The following is a 22,365-nucleotide window of genomic DNA, read 5'->3' on the forward strand; positions in this document are numbered from 1 at the left end:
GGTAACTTTCTTTAGGAATAACCAACTTTGTAGAATTTTAGAAATCTTTGTAGAAGTTCAGCGAACTTCACAGCTGTTAAGAGGACTTTTTAGAAGTTAAGCGATAATATAACTTTGTAGAACTTCATCGAACTATGTAACAAAATTGGGTACATTAGATATATTCTCCTTGAACTTGATGTTCTGGTATTTATTTTCAACTTTTAGAAACTTCAAGGAACTTCGTAGATCTTCAAGAAACTTCGTAGATCTTCAGGAAACTTCGTAGAACTTCAGGGTACATAGTAAAACATCAGGAAACGGTGTAGAAGTTCACGGAACTGCTTAGAAGTTTAGGAAACTTTCTAAAGGTGTAACCAATTTTGTAGAATTTTAGCAATCTTTATAGAACTTCAAAGCTGTTAAGAGTACTTTGTAGAAGTTTAACGAATTAAGTAAAAGCTCAGCAATATATGACAAAGTTTAGTGAACTTTGTCAAACTTCATTAAACTTTGTTAAATTTGTGCGAACTTTATGTAACTTCTCCCTAATGTTGATGTTTAGGTATTTCTTTTCAACTTCAAGAAACTTCGTAGTTCTTCAAGAAACTTCGTAGATCTCCAGGAAACTTTGTAGAATTTCAGGGTACATAGTAAAATATCAGGAAACGGTATAGACGTTCACGTAACTGCTCAGAAGTTTAGGAAACTTTCTAGAGGTGTAACAAATTTTGTAGAATCTTAGCAATCTTTGTAGAAGTTCAGTGAATTTCAAAGCTGTTAAGAGGACTTTGTAGAAGTTCAGCGAAATATGGCGAAGTTTAGTAATCTTTGTAGAACTTCATTGAACTATGTAGCAAAATTGGGTACTTTAGATATATTCTCCTTGAAATTGATGTTCAGGTATTTCTCTTTAACTTCAGGAAACTTCAAGGAACTTCGTAAATCTTCAAAATACTTCGTAGATCTCCAGGAAACTTCGCAGAACTTCAGGGAACTTAGTAAAAATTCAGGAAATGGTGTAAAAGTTCACGGAACTGCTCAGAAATTTAGGAAAGGTTCTAGAAGTTAAGTAAATTTTGTAGAATTTTAGCAATCTTTATAGAACTTCAAAGCTGTTAGGAGTACTTTGTAGAAGTTTAACGAATTAAGTAAAAGCTCAGCAATATATGAAGAAGTTTAGTGAACTTTGTAGAACTTCATTGAACTTTGTTAAATTTGTGCGAACTTTATGTAACTGTTCAAGTATTTCTTTTCAACTTCAAGAAACTTCGTAGATCTTCAAGAAACTTTGTAGATCTCCAGGAAACTTTGTAGAACTTCAGGAAGCTTAGTAAAACATCAGGAAACGGTGTAGAAGTTCAAGAAACTGCTCAGAAATTTAGGAAACGTTCTAGAAGTGATTTTTTTTTTGTAGAATTTTAGCAATCTTTGTAGAAGTTCAGCGAACTTCAAAGCTGTTAAGAGAACTTAGAAGAAGTTCAGCGAAATTTGGCGAAGTTTAGTGAACATTGTAGAGCTTCATGTAACTATGTAACAAAATTGGGTACTTTAGATATATTCTCCTTGAAATTGATGTTCAGGCATTTCTCTTTGACTTCAGGAAACTTCAAGGAACTTCGTAGATCTTCAAGAAACTTCGTAGATCAACAGAAAATTTCGTAGAACTTCATGGAACTTAGTAAAAAATCAGGAAACGGTATAGAAGTTCATCACGTAGCTGCTCAGAAGTTTAGGTAACGTTTTAGAAGTGGTGTAAATTTTGTACAATTTTAGTACACAATTCTCTTAACAGCTTTGAAGTTCGCTGAACTTTTAAGCTGTTAAGAGAATTGTGTAGAAGTTCAACGAATTAAGTAAAAGCTCAACGAAATATGACGAAGTTTAGTGAACTTTGTAAAACCCCCTACCCCTTTGGAAGTTCAGGAAACATCGTAGAAGTTCAGGAAACTTTGCAGACATCCAGAGAGCTTCAGAAAAATTCGTAAAAATTCAGCAAATTTTGTAAAAAATCAGAAAACTTTGTATAACAGGGTAATTTATGCATATTTGGGAAACTTCGTGGAAGTTAAGATAACATTGTTTAATTTAAAGGAATTTCTTAAATGTTTGGGAAACTTCTCTTAATATCATGCCACTTCGTTGAAGTTTAAGGGACTTGAAATGGTTCAGGTAATTCCGTTCATGCTCAGGAAACTTTGAGAAAGTTCATGGAAAATCAACGAGAAACGTAGAAGTGTAGAAAACTTTGTATAAGTTTAGCGAATTTCGTAACAATTCGAGGAACTGCATTGAATTTCATACAAATACAGGGAATTTCTTAGAAGATCAAACAATTTCGTACATCTCAACGAGCTTCAAGGATTTTTTCTTTTTTTTTAGGGAACTTCGCAGCAGTTTGCCAGAGATCTACTTGCCTAAGCGGTGTTGCAATAAACTTTTCGAGAACTTCATGAAATTTTAAGGAACTTCCCAGATGTTCATGAGTACTCGTAGAAGTTCAGTGCAGTGCACAGATGTTCTATGGTCCTCATAGAGGTAAGAGAGTTTGATTGTGAAACGTGGAAAAAGTTCAGGGAACTTCGTATAGGTTGAGCATTTGTTCAAGAACTTAATGGAATTTTGCAGATGTTTTAGAAGTTCAAAGAGCGTTGTAGAAGCTAACGGATATTTTTGAAATAGGTGGAAAGTTTTTCAAGAAGTAGTCGAAAGATCTCCAGATTGACGAAGGTTTCAGTTGAGTTTTGTGGATATTTTTTTCAACTCAATAGGTTGATCAAGTATTATTCTTAAGATCTCCAGCTGTTTAAAAATATAATTTTGTCTTTCAAATATTAATCCAAGACGGCAAAATATATAAGCACGTAATACTTTAGACTGATCATGCTAATTATTCAGAAAATCATAGACAATAAATGGTAATTTCGTCGCTAAGATAGTCTCCCAAAATGGGATGCTGTGAAAAGGAAGGGTTTTCTTCTTCACTGAGCGTCAAATCACCAACTCTCATTAGAGTAAATTTGCCTAATTTTCGCTAACAAGTTTTACGAACCAAAATGTGAAGCGAAAATTCGTGTGAATCAATTCGGCGTCTAATTTAACAATCGTAGATCGCCCCTGGCCATATCACAACTAATCTTTCCGACTCAAGTTGGGAAATTTTCCAAGGACGTCCCTAAATTCCCTTCCTAACTGAGCTTCATTATCTCCTCAAAACACATTTCGCTATTTTTACCTATTTTCGGACGGGTCAACCTTACTCTTGCGGAAGCGGATTGAACCGGTTCCCGGCGCAACTATATCCGTCCCTTTCGGGCAGTTCTTACATCCACCGTCGCTCACCTAGATAAGACTTGTTTACAACGTTGGAACAACTCTTTTCCACTTCTCCAAAACAAAAAAGAAGGGGGCGTTGTAAATTGTCGATTAGATTACATTCATTTGTTTTTTTTTTCGGGAAGGGCCCCGGGACTGTGTAAATATGGTCACTTTCCTCAAGGGTTTCTCAAGGCTCGCGCATCGTTCGTTATCTTTGCCTTGGACTTCACTCGCCGTGTGAGCTTACAAGAAATTCCAGTGTTTACAAGTCTGTCGGACACTAAACTACATCGGGAATGGGGATGCCAGATTTGAAGACATGTCTTCATTTTGATGGTATTCGGTGATATTCTGCACACTTACTCTTTTTTGCCGAATCTGCCGGCAAACACACTTTGCCGAGTTCTCAGCAAAAGTGACGTTTGTTTACTGAGTCTTGGAATATGTTTTGCTGAATTTCAGCAATCAAATGTCATGTTTGCTGAGATATCAATAGAATGTATTGCCGATCACTAAGCTGTGCAAATCTCCGCAAAAAATTGCCGAGCAGGCGAAAACAAAACTAAGTGTGTGTGAAGACATTTCATGTTTGGTGATGATTTTTGAACAAATGTTGAAAGTAAAGAAGATTTTCGAAAGTTTTTTGAATTTCAAGTAGACAAGTGAAAAATTTTGATGAAGAAGTGGCTTCCAATTTGAAGCTCTTTGATTTTGATTATGAATATAAGACTTAAAGTGAACATTTTATACGATACACGAGGAGATGAAAGTATAGAGTTGGTAGTTCCGTTATTGTACGGCAGTGCGAAAATTGCTAGGTAAGAACAATTTTGAGTGAGGTACGAATCAGATCGCGCATTCCCTTTACCAAACTCACCCGTTGGCGAGGGGCGGTAAGGGGTGTTTCCCATCGCCACCACTGGTAAAAGGAATGATCGCCGATTCGCTTATGTACCTCCGATGTGTGGAAACGGTTCTATCGATCGTTACACACGTAAGTCGCCATCTGACGTAAGCATCACACTGCCGTTCTGATATGATATGATGATAGTGGTTTACCACCCATTGCAGTACGGAAACTAAGTCCAACAGCAGTGGGCTCTCTTCTCTGTTTGTCTTGATCAAGCTTAATAACCTCTGATTGCCCTCAACATGTCGCTGTATGAAGGGCCAAAAACGGATTGGGTAGATCGATAGGAAACAATAAAGAATCTCCTTCCAGCAACTTGATCAGCCAATTGGTCAAAAAGACAAGCCCCCAAACAGGAAGATGCCCCAATGAGTGGGGAGCAGAGCTCGCCCTTTATCCACGAAATGTTATCAATAGGGAGTTGGCATTCCCACTCTCCCCGTCCAAATCGTTAAGCATCACACTGCCGTTCTGTAACGAAACTATCAATTCTATACTTTCATCTCCTCATCGATGGTATTCAATGTTCACTTTAAGTCCTTAAGTTGGCGTTAAGCATCTCCAATTATGTGAGCAATGTATTGAACAAACATCTACAGGTCTTAACTGAAATTTTCGTTTATCTGGATATATCCCCTGATTTTGGGAGAAACCCTTAATCAGTCCTCTTTGATTCCCTCTTAAAATAAATTTAACACATTGTCCTGAATCTTGAACCTAGGATCTCAGTAAGTTATTGCATGCTCTAGAATGTATTTTTGTGTGCGGAAAGCTTTCCAACGCGTCTGATATGTTATGTTTAGTTGACTCACAGAATCCTGGAATGTTTTCAAATCCTATAAATGGTATTATTTTCGGGTTTGATCTAATTCTTAATTGGGATAGTTGGTCGAATTTTCTACAGAGATAAATTAGACTTTGGAATTATAAAAATAAAAATAAAACTCAAATTAACTAGGATGGCGAAAAGTTTTTATACTAAGATAACGCTTCAAAACTGTGGAACTTAAAAAAATAATAAATATCTGGCGTTTAATTTGATCACGCTCTAAAAAAACAAAACACATAGAAACGTTTTCGAAATCCAGGACCTTGAAAAAAATAGTCCAAGCTTGGAAACAATCAAGATTCTAGAACAAATATTTAACTGTCGGATTTTGAAAATTCTGAGCAATAACACTAGAATTTTTACTTTAAGCTTTTCACAATTACTAACTTGATCAGCCTGAAGTTTTGAAAAACATCAAGAGGACTTTATTCAAATCTTCGAACAGCTGGACAACTTTCTGGTCAATTGAATATCTGAGAGACGTCAATCTGAAGTCTTGAAAAAATATCTCGAGAACTTTACTGAATTATTCGTCTATCTTGGGATCGTTTGTATACTTCCTGATCAACCTGCCGTCTTGGGAGAATATCTGTATTTTTGAACAGTTGGAAATTTTCAGAATAACACTTGATCAATGTGAGAGAATATCTTATAACTTATACAACGTTCCCTGAACTTCTTCCAAGTTCCACATGTTTTTCAAACTCTCTTAATTCTTCCAAGGTCTCAGAACATATATGAACTTCATCAAAAACAACATCTGAAAAGTTCCCTGAACTTAAACGTTTCTAAACCTTCCAGGAAGATCATTAAGCTTTTTTGAAGAAAGATCTCTTTCGAACTGCTACGAAGTTCCCTAAACTGAAACGAAGATTGCTGAAGTTGTTAGAAGTTTGCTAAACTTAAAAAAAACAAATGATCTTCTACGAAATTCCCTGAACTTTTTCAAAATTCTTTGCACCGCTATGAGGTTTTACGCAATTCCTCGAATTGCTACGTAATTCTTTAAACTTCTACAAAGTTTGGTGCACTTAGATGATTTTCCGCGAAGTTCCACGAAGTTTCCTGAACTTGTCCGGAATTCACTGAACTATTTCAAGATCGTCGGCTCAGCTCCCAAGTAACAATTCAGGTTTTATGAGGGTTCTGAAGACAATGATTTAGACTTGTAGAATGCTTTAAAACCTCGATAAAACTTGCAATGCTACTGGGGTTGGTAATAGCGCGGCTACAAAGCAAGATCATGCTGGAGGTGGCTGGGTTCGATTCCCGGTCCGGTCTAGGAATTTTTCGGGTTGCAAAATTTCTCGACTTCCCTGGGCCATAGAGTATGGTTGTACTTGCCATACAATTATACTAATGCAGAAATGGTACAGGCATCGAAAGCTCTCAATTAATAACTGTGGAAGTGCATCTAGAACACCAAGATGATAGCACGCAATAAGCTAATATGCGATAAGCTTGAAATTCGAAGATGAAGAAGAAGAAGATTCCAAGATCGTTAAACTTCAATGAAGTGCCCTGAAATTAAAAGAAGGTCCCGAACATTTACGAGGTTACCTTAACTTTTACAAAGTTCCTCAAACTCATAAAATTTTTCCACTTCTACGATGTTTCCTGAACCTCTAAGAAGTTCCCAGAATTTCTACAATGTTCCCTAAACATCTAAGAAGCACCTGAAGTTAAAGATAAATCTCGATGAACTTCAAAATGATTCACTAAAGTTCGCTTAATTTCTATAAAGTTCAATGAAGTTCTTCAAAGTTCACTAAACTACTACAGTCTTCGCTGAACTTCAACAAAATTCGTTTAACTACTACAAAACTTCCTGGACTTCCACGAAGTTTCCTAAGGTTGTTTGAAGTTCGCTGAACTTCTACAATGTAAGTAACTTCTACAAAACTTGCAAACAATTCTAACAAGTTTCCTGAACCTCTATGAAGTTCCCTGAAATTCTACGAAGTGCCATGCAATGATCTATGAAGCTTCTGGAAGTTCTAATACGATCCCTGAACTTTTACAAAGTTCCCTTAAATGCCATCCCCTTCCCCGGTCGCAAATTTGAAAAATATCGCTGAAGACATATGAATTCCATTTTCCAAACACACCTGGCATTCCTAACCGGGAACGCAGATCGTCGTCAAGCAAGATCGGGGATGCAAATGCAGTGTCACTTTGTCGCGTTGAAATATGGGATTCGATTTAATTACCTCCAAGCATTTACACGGTCGCGTTTTGCGTACTGCCCGGCTGCCACAAAGTTGATGTTTGAGAAGCTGCGCAGCTTGGTAGTTGTGTGGTGGGGAATGTCCTCTCCTAGGTGTATATATTTATATATATCACTGGCCTCCACGTGGTCCGTACCGGATAGTGCACCGGAAACGGAAGGGGAAACGGGGAATGTTGTCGAACGGTGCCACCCCCAGGTGAGGAGCAGTGTCTCACCGCGCGCACTCTACGACGATGGACTGGACGGCATCAGAGTGGAGGGGGACGGGGGCTGCAATCAGAGAGCGAAACAAGAGAGTACAGGTTAGTTGTAATTATCAGGTTGTGTTGTAGATCTTTGCTATGGACAAAGAATGTTGATTCGAAATAAATATTCTTTTAATGGTACAAGTCAGATCAATCGCTGGGACGTTTCCCCGCGAGGAGGAGGTGTTACCGAATACATTTCCCCACTTCCAGTGGAACTCGTTGCACCACGGACCGGTCGCCTAGGTCGGCAATCATTAGAGTCACGTTGCGGTTGAAAGTTTGCCGCAAGATCGCTTCGAGAAAAGGAAAGGTATCCATCGGCGATGATATCACGTTTAACCTATCTCTCGCCTTGTGGATCGGAGGTTCTGATGAGCGAGCGAGGGGTCCATCGGTGCCCGTTTCGTTTATATCGTTTCGCTTTAAACAAAAACCTGCCCGACGGGTGTGATCCCACCTCTGATGCCGCTGCCGCGAGGAGGTAATTATTTAATCAAGAATCAATTTCCACATACAATCAAAACAACAGCGGCACGACTTTTGCGCACTGGTTGGCAAGCACAAATCACATTTTGCCCTATGATTATGATCTCTCAGTCCTTGGAGAAATATCCGCACAGAACAGAACTTCAGCGCATGCACATCAGAACACAGATGTGTCAAGCAACATTAATTTCGAATGGGGTGCTCCACTCACTCAGTTTTGCGCTTTACTGATGCGGTCCCGCTTCGCACTCATCGTTTTACTGTCAAGGAAAAAGTAGCAGTAGTGCCTACTTTGGGATGCTTGCGGCAATAAATGAGGTAGGTATGAATACGGAGCAGCAGCAGTAGGCGCGGGATGATTTATCTGTGCTCAGGAACGTGGAAGTCAACCGTCTCGGATGCGGTTTTGCTGTGGGAAGGAGTGTTCTTGGTCACCCTCTGACGATCCGTCGGCATCATCTGGTGAAGGTAATACGATCACGATGATTCATTTGGGGTGGTTGACGTGAGTTCGATAAAAGGGATGCTTTCACACTTGGCTGTTGTAGTTTCATCAAGTTTCATCATGGTTTTGATGAAGCTCATAAACTTATCAACTGTAATTTTTTTTCTTTTTTAGAAGGGTGATTGTATTTTTAGTACACTAACTGAAGATCCCTATGGTTTTTCTCAGATACATTTTAATAATTTAACTGTTAGACGCTTGATTTGGTCCGGTAGATGGAATAATCATCGAACGCCTGACGCTTAAGGCATGTTATTTTATCATGTTCCATGACTGTAGTTTAGACGAAATTTATGAACTAGGAAAAGGTCACAAGCCTCGGATTATTAAAAGACTAACGCGTTTCATTGAGTTATTTCAGTTACAGCTCTGAAGCAAGGCTTGTTCATCATAAATGATGAAATATTTATTTAATGAAAAAACGTTAAAATATTTCAGTTCAGTTTACTTTTCATATTAAACGATAGCAAGGACTTATTTTGGTAAATATCAGAGTGTTTTTCAAATACCGTTTTCGATTTAGGTTCAACTTGGATCTTGATTATTGTACTTGCTAAAACCAAACGTCAGAGGTTTGTGTTTGGCGCCAACGAGCACTTGATGTTTAAATATAATGGGTTTTACAATACATTTCAAAGAAGGGAATTACTAAAGAAGCTGTTGATTTTCAAAATAATTTTTAGCCATTTTTCGAAGAAATTTCCGGAATGTTTGTGAGTGTAGAGGAGTAAGGGGTATTTTCCTGAAACTTTGATTATCACACTCGGAAGAAACTTGGATGTATTTTCAGAACAATCTTGTATCTTGTTTATGAAGTTTTCTGAATTTTGAATACCTTCGAGGCGCAAGGAAGACAACCCTATATCCCTATCAGAGACGTGTTGGGTACCCGGGATCTCTGCTATATGCAGTCGATTTATATGTTTCTGCAAATGTCTAGTATAAGAATTTAATTCATTTGTCTTTTGTATCTCTTTATTAGTTTTTGTTTATCTTGTCCCCCGTCTCGATGAGTTTCATCGTCGCCCACTGGTCACCATAGCCGGTCGAACTCCAGACGAATCTAGAACCACACTACTGTTCATACTGTCGACATCGCTCTGATGAGACAACGAAACCCTACCCCCAAGATCCTCCCATTTTCCTATCATTCGACAATGTACCCCTCTAACCTCGGGTAAGCCGCGAGTATTCGGCCCAACTCCTACTAGACATAGAATCAAGTGAATTTAGTTACAAACAAAAAACAATAAATTAACGGCTCCGTAAATCTAACGCGATTGAGCCTTACAAATGAACGAACTAGATAAAAAAGAAGTTTTCTGAACGCATTTGCGCCGCGACTCGAAAAACTTTTGAGAGTCTTCACAATCATGTCAGAAGTCCTCTGAATTAGTTCACCGAACTCATCCGAAGTTTACTGAATAGCTAGGGAGCGATTTGAAACCCTCTGAAGTCTACAGAACTGTTCTGAGGATCGCAGAATCTCTCTGAAGTTCGCTGAATCTCCCTGAACGCATGTAAAGTTCATCAAATCTCCCAGAAGCTCGCCAAACTTTACAGCTTCTTCAATGTAGATCCTTTCAACAGATTTCCAAACCGCAGTACTGAGTACTCAGTACTGACTAAATTTGTCAGTAGTTCTGTAGAAAGCTCAGTATAAAGCTGCTTTAACGAGCTTTAGAGAAGCTCAGTGAACTCGGAGTCACTTTGGAAAGAACTGAATCATATAGAACATGTTGTGAATCACTTCGGAAAGTATTGAATCCCTTCAGAAATGATAGTAAGCACTTTGGAACATACTGAATCACATCAGAAATGTTCAGACATACTTCGAAAAGTACTGAATCACTTCAAAGAAATTCCAAATGACTTCTAAAAGAACTAAATTGCGTCAAAAATGTTCGGTATCACTTTGAGAAATATTGCATCACTTCAGTAAAGTTGTAAATTACTTCAGAAAGTGCTGAAATACTTTTGAAAAACTCGGAATCCCTTCCGAAAGTACTGAATCACTTCATCCATCATTTCGGAAAGTACTAAATCACTTTAATGAAATTCGTAATCTCTTCTAAGAGAACTAAATCACCTCAGAAAGTGCTGAATTATTTTTTAAATAATCGGAATCCAGTGCAGAAATGTTGAACACCGTTTCGGAAAGTGGTGATTCACATCAGAAAAGCTTGGAATCACTTCGGAAGGAACTGAATCAATTCAGAAATGTTCATAATCATTTCGGAAAGTGCTGAATCACTGTTCGAAATGTTCAACATTACTTTAAAAAGTGCTGAATTACTTTAAAAAAAAAATCGGAATCCCTTCCGAAAGTACTGAATTACTTCAGAAATGATCAGCATAACTACGGAAAGTACTAAATCACATCAGAAATGTTCGAATACACTTCGAAAAGTACTGAATCACTTCAAAGAAATTCCAAATCACTTCTAAAAGTACTAAACTGCGTCAAAAATGTTCGGAATCACTTTGGGAAACATTGCATCACTTCAGTAAAGTTGTAAATTACTTTAGAAAGTGCTGAATTACTTTTGAAAAACTCGAATTCCCTCCCGAAAGTACAGTATCACTTCAGAAATGATCGGTATCATTTCGGAAAGTACTAAATCACTCCAGAAATATTCGGAAACACTGCGGAAAGTACTAAATGACCTCAGAAAGTGCTGATTTACTTTTTAAAAATCTGAATCCGTCCGGAAAGCACTGAATCACTTTACAAATGTTCGGAATCACTGTGGAAAGTACTACAAAAATGTTTGACACCATTTCTAAAAGTGCTGATTCACTTCAGAAAAGCTTGGAATCACCGGAAAGGAACTGAATCAATTCAGAAATGTTCATAATCGCTTCAGAAAGTACTGAATCACTGTTCGGAATGTTCAACATTACTTTAGAAAGTGCTGAATTACTTTAAAAAAATCGGAATCTATTCCGAAAGTACTGAATCATTTCAGAAATGATCAGCATAACTTCGGAAAGTACTAAATCACTTCAGAAATACTCGGAAAGTACTGAATCACTTCAAAGAAATTCGGAATCTCTTCTAAAAGAACTAAATCACCTCAGAAAGTGCTGAATAACTTTGAAAAAAAAAAAAAAATCGGAATTCTTTTAGAAAGCACTGAATCACTTCACAAATGTTCGGAATCACTGTGGAAAGAACTGAAGCACTACAGAAATATTTGAAGCCATTTCGGAAAGTGCTGATTCACCTCAAAAAAGTTTTGAATCACTTCGGAAGGAACTGAATCAATTCAGAAATATTCAAAATCACTTTGAAAAGTGCTGAATCACTGTTCGGAATGTTCAACATTACTTTAGAAAGTGCTGAATTACTTTTGAAAAACTCGGAATCCCTTTCGAAAGTACTGTATCTCTTCAGAAATGATCGGCATCATTTCGGAAAGTACTGCATCATTTAAGAAATACTCGGAAAGTATTGAATTACTTCAAATAAATTCGGAATCTCTTCTAAAAGAACTAAATCACATCAGAAAGTGCTGAAATAGCTTGAAAAAAAAAATCCGAATCCTTTCGGAAAGCACTGAATCACTTCACAAATGTTCGGAATCACTACGGAAAGTACTGAAGCACTATAGAAATGTTTGACAACCTTTCTAAAAGTGCTGATTCACCTCAGAAAAGTTTGGAATCACTTCGGAATGAACTGGATTACTTCAGAAATGTTCATTATTACTTCGGAAAGTCGTGAATCACTGTTTAGAATGTTCAACAGTACTTTAGAAAGTGCTGAATTACTTTAAAAAATTCGAAATCCCTTCCGAAAGTACTGAATCACTTCAGAAATGATCGGCATAACATCGGAAAGTAGTAAATCACTTCAGAAATACTCGGAAAGTACTGAATCACTTCAAAGAAATTCGGAATCTCTTCTAAAAGAACTAAATCACCTCAAGAAGTGCTGAATTACATCGAAAAAAAAAATCGGAATCCTTTCGGAAAGCACTGAATCACTTCACAAATGTTCGGCATCACTGCGTAAAGTACTGAAGCACTACAGAAATGTTTGAAACCATTTCGGAAAGTGCTGATTCACTTCAGAAAAGTTTGGAATCACTTCGGAAGGAACTGAATCAATTCAGAAATGTTCATTATCACTTCGGAAAGTACTGAATCACTGTTCGGAATGTTCAACATTACTTTAGAAAGCGCTGAATTACTTTTGAAAAACTCGGAATCCCTTTCGAAAGTACTGTGTCCCTCGAGAAATGATCGGCATCATTTCGGAAAGTACTGTATCATTTAAGAAATACTCGGAAAGTGTTGAATCACTTCAAATTTTCTCTTCTAAAAGAACTAAATCACCTCAGAAAGTGCTGAATTACTTTGAAAAAAAAAAAAAAAAAATCGGAATCCTTTCGGAAACCACTGAATCACTTCACAAATGTTCGGAATCACTGCGGAAAGTACTGAAGCACTATAGAAATGTTTGACACCATTTCGAATAGTGCTGATTCACCTCAGAAAACTTTAGAATCACTTCGGAAGAAACTGAATCAATTCAGAAATGTTCATAATTACTTCGGAAAGTGCTGACTTGCTTTTAAAAAAATCGGAATCGCTTTGGAAAGAATTGAAGCACTTCACAAATGTTCGGAATAATTTCGGATAGTACTGCATCACTTCAGAAATGATCAGCATAACTTCGGAAAGTACTAAATCACTTCAAAAATATTCGGAAAGTACATACTGAATCACTTCAAAGAAATCCGGAATCTCTTCTAAAAGAACTAAATCACTTCGAAAGTGCTGAATTACAATCGGAATCATTTCGGAAAGCACTAGCAAATGTTCGAAATCACTGCGGAAAGTATTGAATCACTACCGAAATGTTTGACACCATATCGAAAAGTGCTGATTCACTTCAGAAAAGTTTGGAATCACTTCGGAAAGTACTGTTTGGAATGTTTGGAATGTTTGGAATCACATCAAAAATTACTCAATCACTTCAGAAATGTTCATAATCGCTTTGGAAAGTGCTGACTTGCTTTTTAAAAAATCGGAATCACTTCGGAAAGCATTGAAGCACTTCAGAAATGTTCGGAATTATTTCGGATAGTACTGATTCACTTTATAAAAGTTTGGAAACACTTCGGAATGAACTGAATCAATTCAGACATTTTCGGAGTTTCTAAAAAATAGTACTCATTTAATTCGGAAAATTTCTAAATCGCTTCGAAAAATACTGAATCCCTTAAAAAAAATAAATAAAATCAGAATCACTTCGGAAAAAAAACTGATTATCTCCAGAAAATCTCTAAATCACTTCGAAAAGTACTGAATCACATTTGAAGCTTTCGGAATCACGTTTAAAAAGCAAAATCCCTGCAGAAGCGTTCGGAATCTTTTCGAAAACTTTTTTTGAGATAAATTCATTTGTCAAGGCCTTATTGCGTTAGCTTTGCGGAGCCGTAATTCAACATTTATTAACAATATTTCTTATGAATTTGGAAACTACTGAATCACTTCAGAATAGTTCTAATTCACTTCGGAACGTACTGAACCACTATTGAAAAATTCAGAAACACTTCGAAAAGTACTGAATCACTTCACAGATGGTCAGAATCACTTCGGAAAGAACTGAATCACTTCAGAAAAGTTTGGAATCTCTTCGGAAGGAACTGAATCACTTCAGAAATGTTCATAATCACTTCGGAAAGTACTGATTCACTTCAGAAATTATCGGAATAATGCTGAATCACTTTAGATAAGTTTGAACTCGGTTTGGAAAGCGTTCAATCAGCTCAGCAAACTATTATAAGACTTCTTTCCGCCCCGGAACCACTGAGTTCCTGAAGGGAACCCTCTAAACCCCAAGCTGCTGGTCTTGACCAACGGCGGCTTCCAGGGATGGCACTCAAGACCTTTGTAGGTTCCGGGTCTCAGGGCTTTTAGGCGTGGGAGACTTTTCGGACACGGGAGAACCTAACCAACACTATGTAAACGGTTACATTGCGGGCGGTGGGCGGCGATGGTGATAGTTCGGAGGGGACGCTGGTCCATAGGACGCCGGTACAGTGCGGGTGGTGGGCGCCGATGGCAACGGTGCAGGAGAGACTTCGGGGTGAAGTGGAGATGAACGTGATGGCGGCCACTACATGGGCCGAGCCAATGGCCACGACCAGGGCGATCTCTTGGTGCCGGCGAAGCTAGTAGGACATCGCGGGGTACTCGGTGACGCAGTGACCAGTGGTATTTCTCGTCCGTAGCTCGGTAGCAACCCTCACAAAGGCGGTGGCTCCGATCAAGGCGTGCTATTGTGGTGGCTGACCGGTGGGGACGCCACTGGACAGGGCTTGGCACTAGTAATAGCCAAGACAATGGCGGCGGTGATGGAGGTTGACTGGTCGCCTGAGGCTAGATGCGTGCCGGATCCCCGGCAGCGTAGGTGCCCGTTAGCGCGATAGATGTTGCTTGGCGGAGCAGGCACGGAAGGTCATCCAACACAGCTTTTTCCAAGACCGTTCGCGGTAAGGCAAAGCCACGACGTCGAGGTGGCAGAAATTGGTCACTTAGACTCTTCCTCCGTAAACTACACGAACAAGGTTCACTCCGTGATCTCCTTTCTGTAGCTCGATCCCGATTGCCTTCGCCCCGTTGTCGTTCTCTGCTCACGATCATGCGCTCACTGGCTCTCCCCTGAGAGAGTTTCCGCCCCAACTTCATTCAGGTTCAGTGGATTCCATCCACCCAACATTAGCACTCAAACATTAGCTGTTCGGTCACTCTTCTGATCTCAGCCGCCCGCGCATTCAAACTTGTCGTTACAAATCGGAATAAATCAATTCCCTAATATAAACATTCTTTCTCTTCCGTGTTATTTAATTTTTAAGTCAGCAATGTTACCCGCCGGTAACACTATGGACTTGCTTCGGAAATGTATGAACTAACATGGAAAAGTATTGAGTCTCTTCAGAGAATCCAATTTAAAAAATATGAATCATTTAAGAAACCCAAGTAACACCCTGTTACATCCTTTTATGTACCTTTTTACCATGTTTTTCCTTTTAATTCTACTACTATTGTATGACTTTCGCTTTCATTATTCACTTTTACTTTCACTTAAAAAAAAAACTACAACAGATACGTATTTCGTTTACTACTTGCAAACTTCTTCAGTGTCTAGTCATAGACACTGATGAAGTTTGGAGATAGTAAACGAAATACGTATTTGTTATTGTTTTTTTATTTTAAAGTGATAGTGAAAGTAAATAGTGAAAGTAAATAGTGAAAGTGATACAATAGTAGTAGAATTAAAATGAAAAAAACATTGAAATAAAATATACCATTATTATACTAAAACGCCCATTAATCAATTTGGATCTTTTTATAATAATGATTAAAAGTAGCCATGAAATATATGCAGTTACATATCGTAGAGTTGATTGCCTGAGTAGCATTTCAAGTTTTATCAAGGTTTTAAACCATTCTATAAGTCTAAATCATGGTCTACAGAAGAGATAAACCAGCCTCTGGATGAAAGTCTCGCTAATAAAGATAACCTAACCTAACCATGGTCTACAGAACCCTCATAAAACCTAAATTGTTACTTGGGTGTCGATCTAATGTTATCAATTGGTTGAACTGTAACTGAGTTGCTACACTGTAGTGGCCGAAAAGATACGAATAACTTGACCTGTCAAATTCCTGCGAAAGAGTTGTTACGTTGGAACTTTAGTTTTAAGGCAAATGTGTAACTTGGCATTCATTGAATGCCGCATTTAAGGCTCGCCTCTCGCAAACAAACATGACCAAGGTTTAGGGGAAGACTTCCCCTACCCGATGGAGATGTTGATTTAAGTAACCAAGCCATGACTTTCTAGAAATCATCGAGAGAAGTCATTGTTTATAAAAGCTGTTACGTCCTAATTCCCGCTCTATCTAGATTTATTTGTCGCCAATAAGTGTAGACTATTTTACAATTGTTGCCTTATGTTTTAGTGACTTTAATAGTGGCAAGTTTTTAGATGGTTTACATGTTAACTCGCATCTTGTGCTTTTTTCGTTGCATTGCTGTTGCCTGTAATGATTTTAATGCGTAAAATTTTGTCACAAAATAGTGGCAGCAACTTGTGCTACTTGGGAAATATTACTTTCTTCGGTAGCAATTGAATCAGCTCAAAAAGTTTGAATTCAGTTAAAAACTGCTGAATTACTTCAGAAATGCTAAGCTCGGAAAGTATTCAATCACTTTAGGATTGTATTAACTCACTTCGGAAAGGTTGGGACTCGCTCCGGAAAAGAATTAATCAGCTTAATAAAATGTGGATTTAGTTCGAAAACAATTAAATCAACTCAATGGTCCATAATATTCGAAAAAAAGGTTCATAGAGGTTGTTCATGCATGATGGGAGTTGGGTTTAGAAAAATTAAGCAAATATCCACCTAGTTTGTGGACAGCTACCTTTCTGATCAGAATCAATTAATTCCAATGTAATTCCAGACTTATCCGGAAGTGATTTAATACTTTCCGAAGACAGTCCAAGCCTTCTAAAATTTTCGACCTGTAACCATCATAGATTCATTTCCGAAAGTGTTAAATTAGTTCAGAAAATTTAACACTTTCGGAAGTGAGTCTATCCTTGAGTGATTCAAAAAATTTCCTTACCGAATTCAAGCTTTTCTAAAGTGATTAAGTATTTTATGAGCTGAATCCGGAGATTTAAAATTTTCCTAAGTTCAGTACTACTAGAAATGATTCTGTACGGGCTAAACTTTTTTTAAATGGCTACTAGGGTAGAGAACTACTTCAGCCTAATCGCCCATTTTGGGCATATTGATCAGAAAACTTCAAATAAATCCATGATTTCAGTGTTAATAAGCCTATTATGCGTTTGGTACGATACGTTAGTTAATAAGCTACCGAACGAAGTCAATGAGAACGCGTGATATGAATGTTTGCACCCATTTTTCCCAAAAACAAAACAAGCGCTCCGACCGAATCATGTTTTATCTTCATCCGATAGGCCGAAGTGAATTCATTGGCGTTTCAATGGTATTTCAATGCGTTAGGCCGAGTTTAGAATCCGTAGGCCGAGTTTGGCGTCAAGAAGCAGTGTTAGACTTTTGACAATATCTCAATGATTGATTTCTCTTTATCAAATCTTACGGTACGTACGGAAAGGTAAATAAATTTGGAAGCCATCAGTAATAAAAACATTCCGTTCGGTGCTAAACTGCTATAGATTAAGAAAGACTAAGTGCGGGTTGTGCTTAATAGGCCGGAAATGGGGTAGTTAACCCTACTACTTTCCAAAGTGATCCTAAGCTTTTCTCAAGTGATTCAGTACTTTCTGACGTGAATCTGAAATTTTCCAAAGTGATTCCAAAATTTCCTAATGTAATGCAGTAGAGTGGAAACATAACTACTTCAATTATGCTGCCGAATTCGTCACCTTTTTCGATGTGTCACAATTGAGTGCTTATATGGCTTAACGATAAGAATCCCTCCCTTAAGTGAATCCTGTTGAAATTCAATTGAAAAACTCGTAGAAGCGAGTACTTTCTGAAGAGATTTGAAACTTTTCTGTCGTAATTCAGTACTCTTCGAATTGATTCCGATATTTTATTAATTGTTTCAGTACACATTTAGAACTTTATTAAAATGATTATATGCTTCCTGAAGTGATTCCGATTTTTCTGAAGTGATTACATACTTTCTGAAGGGATACCAAACTTTTCTGAAGTGTTTAGTTCTGCAAACTCAATTCAGTGATTGCAAACTCAATGAAATTGAGAGAACAATCCAAAACTTCAGAGTTTCAAAGATATTCAGCTACGGAGCAGTTCAGGTATAGGAAATTCAGTGAACATCAATGAAGTTTAGGGTTGAGGTTCCCTAAAACCTAAATTTCTATGGATTTTTTTTCCAGTGCCTTTCTCTGAAAATACCATAAATGTTTTACTATGGATTAGCTCACCATCCCTAAATACAGTTGGGATGCAAGTGAACTGTTAAGGAAATGATTCCCTTAACTTGTCAAATCAGTATCGCAGCCAGGAAACACTCTGGTTTCTCTTGTACTTTTTTCTGAATGTCTCAGACGTCCTGAAAAATCCTGGATGTCCATACGGAAATCATTGGACTTGTCCAGAAAATCTCTTACCCTGTAAGACTTTTGGAGTTCTTTGAACATTATTTAACATTAATCTTGGAAGAATTGTGCCAAAATGTGTTGTTTAGTTTCGCAAACATCGTTTAAAATCTAAAGCGGCAACACATTTAAAATTAAGCTAGCTGCTACTGAATAAGAATTATACTATACCTGCTTGACTCAGGATTTCCAATCAAAGTGCTAGCCATCAATAGGCTACTGGAATCTATCTACCAACACCCAACCTCCTGTCTCCACACATAGTTACCGCACCAGAAGACCGTTACCTATACACATTTCCCAACCAGATTTCAGCAAACATCACTTTCTTCTGATAAAACAAAGTCATTTCGTAACACGTGTGAAGCACTACCCACTCCAGCCAACAATGGCTAATATCGTGGCTCAGTTTTGAAAGTGAAAACAAACAGCCTGGGCTGTGAAATACGTTGCTCAATTTATGGAGCGAATTTTATCTCCCGCAAACAATACCCCCTAACTCGTTGCGTTCAAGATATACCTGGCTGCCCGCGGTCCTCTCGCTTGCTTTGATATTCAAATATGCAAGGCCTACTGCTTATGAGTGTGGCCTTCTTTGATTTGCTTAGCCCGCCAACACCTGACTGCCTGACTTGGCTGACTGACAGGCGACTCTGAAAAGCAGGAAATCTCCCAGAAGATGCGGCACGCTCGGAATGTCACAATACCGACCGACACGCACATGTGTACGCGGGCGCGTTCACGCATGTCTTCCGCTGCTTGTGCTTATCCGCGAGCCCACTTCTCCCGCACACGTGTCGTTCAAATATCAAAGCCACACACAGCTGTCGCAATTGCCGGGTTGAGATTAAACTATTCCACGCAACGCATAATAGGAAAACAAAGCCACGTACCGAAACATTGAGCGTTGTTTTTGGAAGGTTACCTTCCCTAAAGTCGCACACACCGTAGCGCTATCAATCGATAACGAATTGGTCATCGCCATAGTTGGTCTCCGGTCCAAGGTTGACCTCGTGTCGTGTGAACGCGATGTGCGCACTCATTCAACTGTCAAATAGCCGGGATCGTCGCGTCCCGCAACACAATGGCTGGATTTCGTTTTCGAACCTACTCCAATCTCTTTTCCATTAATCCCATTCCCGGGGCCGGGCGGGCATTGTTGCACAGTCGCAGCTCGCGAAGATTAGCCCCCTATACCTGTATAGCCACATCAGCCGTTGCTGCCGTTTGTAATGGCCGCGGTCGATAGAGCCGTGCAAAAACTCGTTTTCCACAGCGGGTTACATAACCTCACTTGATGCGATTGCAAGCATCCAAGCAACCGAGAGAGTCATGATCCAATTGTCATTCTTTCAAACTTTATCTAAGCTACTAGGTTAGGCACTGTGACTCTATGGTCGACAAGCACGCGGAGAAGCTGGGGCCTTTTGGCCGCGCTCAAAGCCACCCGAGAGGGGTTCACTCGTTCGTAGATAGTCTTTTATTTTGTTATTGTCATCTCCCGGCGTGGAACAATAAAACAAAAGATTTTACTATTATTGTTATTAGCGCGGGGATAGAGACAGAGAGTTGGAGGTTAGTTCATTCGGTGGAGATTGCTGCAGCATTCACTTCCATCCGAAACGACGACGACGACGATGATGACGGCCGGGTCTAGAACATTGCGCTATTCAAACGGGAGATGAGAACTATCACCACACCCTTTTACGGTCCAATAGGTACGAATAATCGAAATTTTCTGCCCGGGTGGAGTGGCAGATTAGGAAATTTGTGACGGGAAAGGGAGGGAGTGGGTGGCTGCCTCTAGCGATGGAATGTGGGATTAGCTTCCCCCCCCCCCTTCATGATCGTAATTGATGGTACCTATTTAGATAGATTGTTTGCGTAATCTGGTTGGTACAATGTATTCTAGGTAGAATGTATGGAAGTGGGTATTTCTATAGAATGGGATGTTCTGCGATTGAATTTACACTCAACTCTCATTTTTTTTGTTTTGCTGAATTTGAACTGATTACCGTAATAGTTTCGAAATAGAGTTAAGATCTAATTTCCGTTATGCCAAGCGCAACCCGCACTTTACCTCTATTTTACGAAGGGTTTGAACGACAAAATGGAATGTTTGGATCAACAATTACTTCTAAATGTATTTACCTTTACCTATTATTCGATAAAGAGTCACAAAGTGTTGAGATATTGTTCAAAATTCAACATTGCTTCTTGATTAAAATTGGTTAAAGGCAGAAAAATTGATTCGCTAGGAGTCTTCTTTTATTTTTGAGAAGATTGTTTATACATATTGATGACCTTATAGATTTTGATTTGTAGCTTTTGAACTAAACTATCGTACGAAACTTTAGATTGATTCGTTCATTTCCAAATCATTGATATATTTGATGTTTCTATCCGATAAGGTGGAAATGGGCGCTTATTTCCAAATAGTTTTGCACCCTGCTTCGAAGGTCATGGTCAACAATTTCAGACCTACACTCAAAAAATTCCACACGTCATCAACATGTGTATCACAATTAATTTTGCGCTTATTGTGAAACAGATCCATTTCATGTGTGAATCTTATGCTATGAATCATGATTCATGTGCCTCATTTGGTGATATCAATAGCTTTCCACATCATTGTTCAATATTCTACAACATTCGTCTTTATCGACTTCTACTTTACCGACTCTAAAAATGAATCGACAAATATATAAACAAAACTGCCAGAGCTTTCACATATTTTTTTAATGGGTCTGATTTTGGATTCAATCATGGACTGTTGGGGTGTGCTGCTGTCGGAGTCTTCGTTCAATGTCACTGTGCCACGGTTGTTCTCAAATATGAGGCGGGTTGATAGGATAAAGTCACAACTCTTGTTTTCTGTGTTTACTTTTCTGAGCAAGCAATTCACATCGCATTGAAATGCAAAACACTTTAAATCCATCTGTTAAACAGTAGTGTGATTCAATGTGCAATACACTTGAATAGATAGTTAAATTTTTTCAACATATCAAGGTTTGAAACACTATAAATTAACGTGTATAACACCTTGAACCAAGGTGAAATACATTTAAAGTAAATGTGATTATGCATTTAAAAAATCAAGTGTTTAAACACTTCGATCAAACGTGTGGAATTTTTTGAGTGTAACTGTATCTTGCAGGGATGCCAGATTTGAAGATATCTCGATTACTTTTTCGAAGGGACGTATCTGCTTTTGTAAACAATGCATTTGATCGTCTATTTGGCGTAACTGGTAGCTCGCCCACGCATGCTCACACTACCATCAGATAGGGGAAATTTCCCATTACCTGATAGTGGTATTAGTATGCGTGTGCGAGCTATCAGTTACGCCAAATTGACGATCAAATGCATTGTTTACAAAAGCTGATACGTCTCTTCGAAAAAGTTATCGAGATATGTCTTAATTTTTAAGATATATCTTTATTCAGAAGACAGTTGAAATCCGGTGAAGACATTTTTATCCCGCATATATTTACTTCAAAGTTTAAGCTCCTTCTTGATGTTGATTATGAATTAATAAATATTGTCTTAACAAATGTCTACAGGACTTAACTGGAATCTTCGACTTACTGAATATCTTCTGAATACTTCCTGATTAAGTAACCATCTTGGAAGAATAGCTGAAAGACGTAATTTGTATTTTTGAACAGTTGGAGGTCTTTAGAATAAAACTTGATCAACCTGATGTTTTCGAAAACATATCCAGAGAACT

At 38.3% G+C, this 22,365-nt stretch overlaps 1 protein-coding gene and 1 long non-coding RNA gene across 3 annotated transcripts in view; both read right to left on the reverse strand.

The window, feature by feature from the left end:
- Window positions 1-7,470, reverse strand: part of ken (ken and barbie) — a 73,314-nt gene extending 65,844 nt beyond the window's left edge. For both annotated transcript variants that reach the window (XM_065221919.1, XM_065221920.1), the window contains exon 1: window positions 7,247-7,470. In XM_065221919.1, coding sequence (XP_065077991.1) covers window positions 7,247-7,256 — 10 coding nt within the window. In that variant the 5' untranslated portion in view covers window positions 7,257-7,470. The remainder of the gene's footprint in view (window positions 1-7,246) is intronic.
- A 2-nt stretch (window positions 7,471-7,472) lies between these two features.
- The window catches only part of LOC135701196 (uncharacterized), a 118,111-nt gene continuing 103,218 nt past the window's right edge, over window positions 7,473-22,365 (reverse strand). The window contains exon 3 of the long non-coding RNA XR_010517620.1: window positions 7,473-7,536. This is a non-coding gene — a long non-coding RNA (uncharacterized LOC135701196). The remainder of the gene's footprint in view (window positions 7,537-22,365) is intronic.

The sequence above is a fragment of the Ochlerotatus camptorhynchus genome, unplaced genomic scaffold (assembly GCF_037179485.1).
Source record: "Ochlerotatus camptorhynchus isolate MF236.1 unplaced genomic scaffold, CSIRO-AGI_Acam_v1.1 ptg000150l, whole genome shotgun sequence".
NCBI lineage: Eukaryota > Metazoa > Arthropoda > Insecta > Diptera > Culicidae > Ochlerotatus > Ochlerotatus camptorhynchus.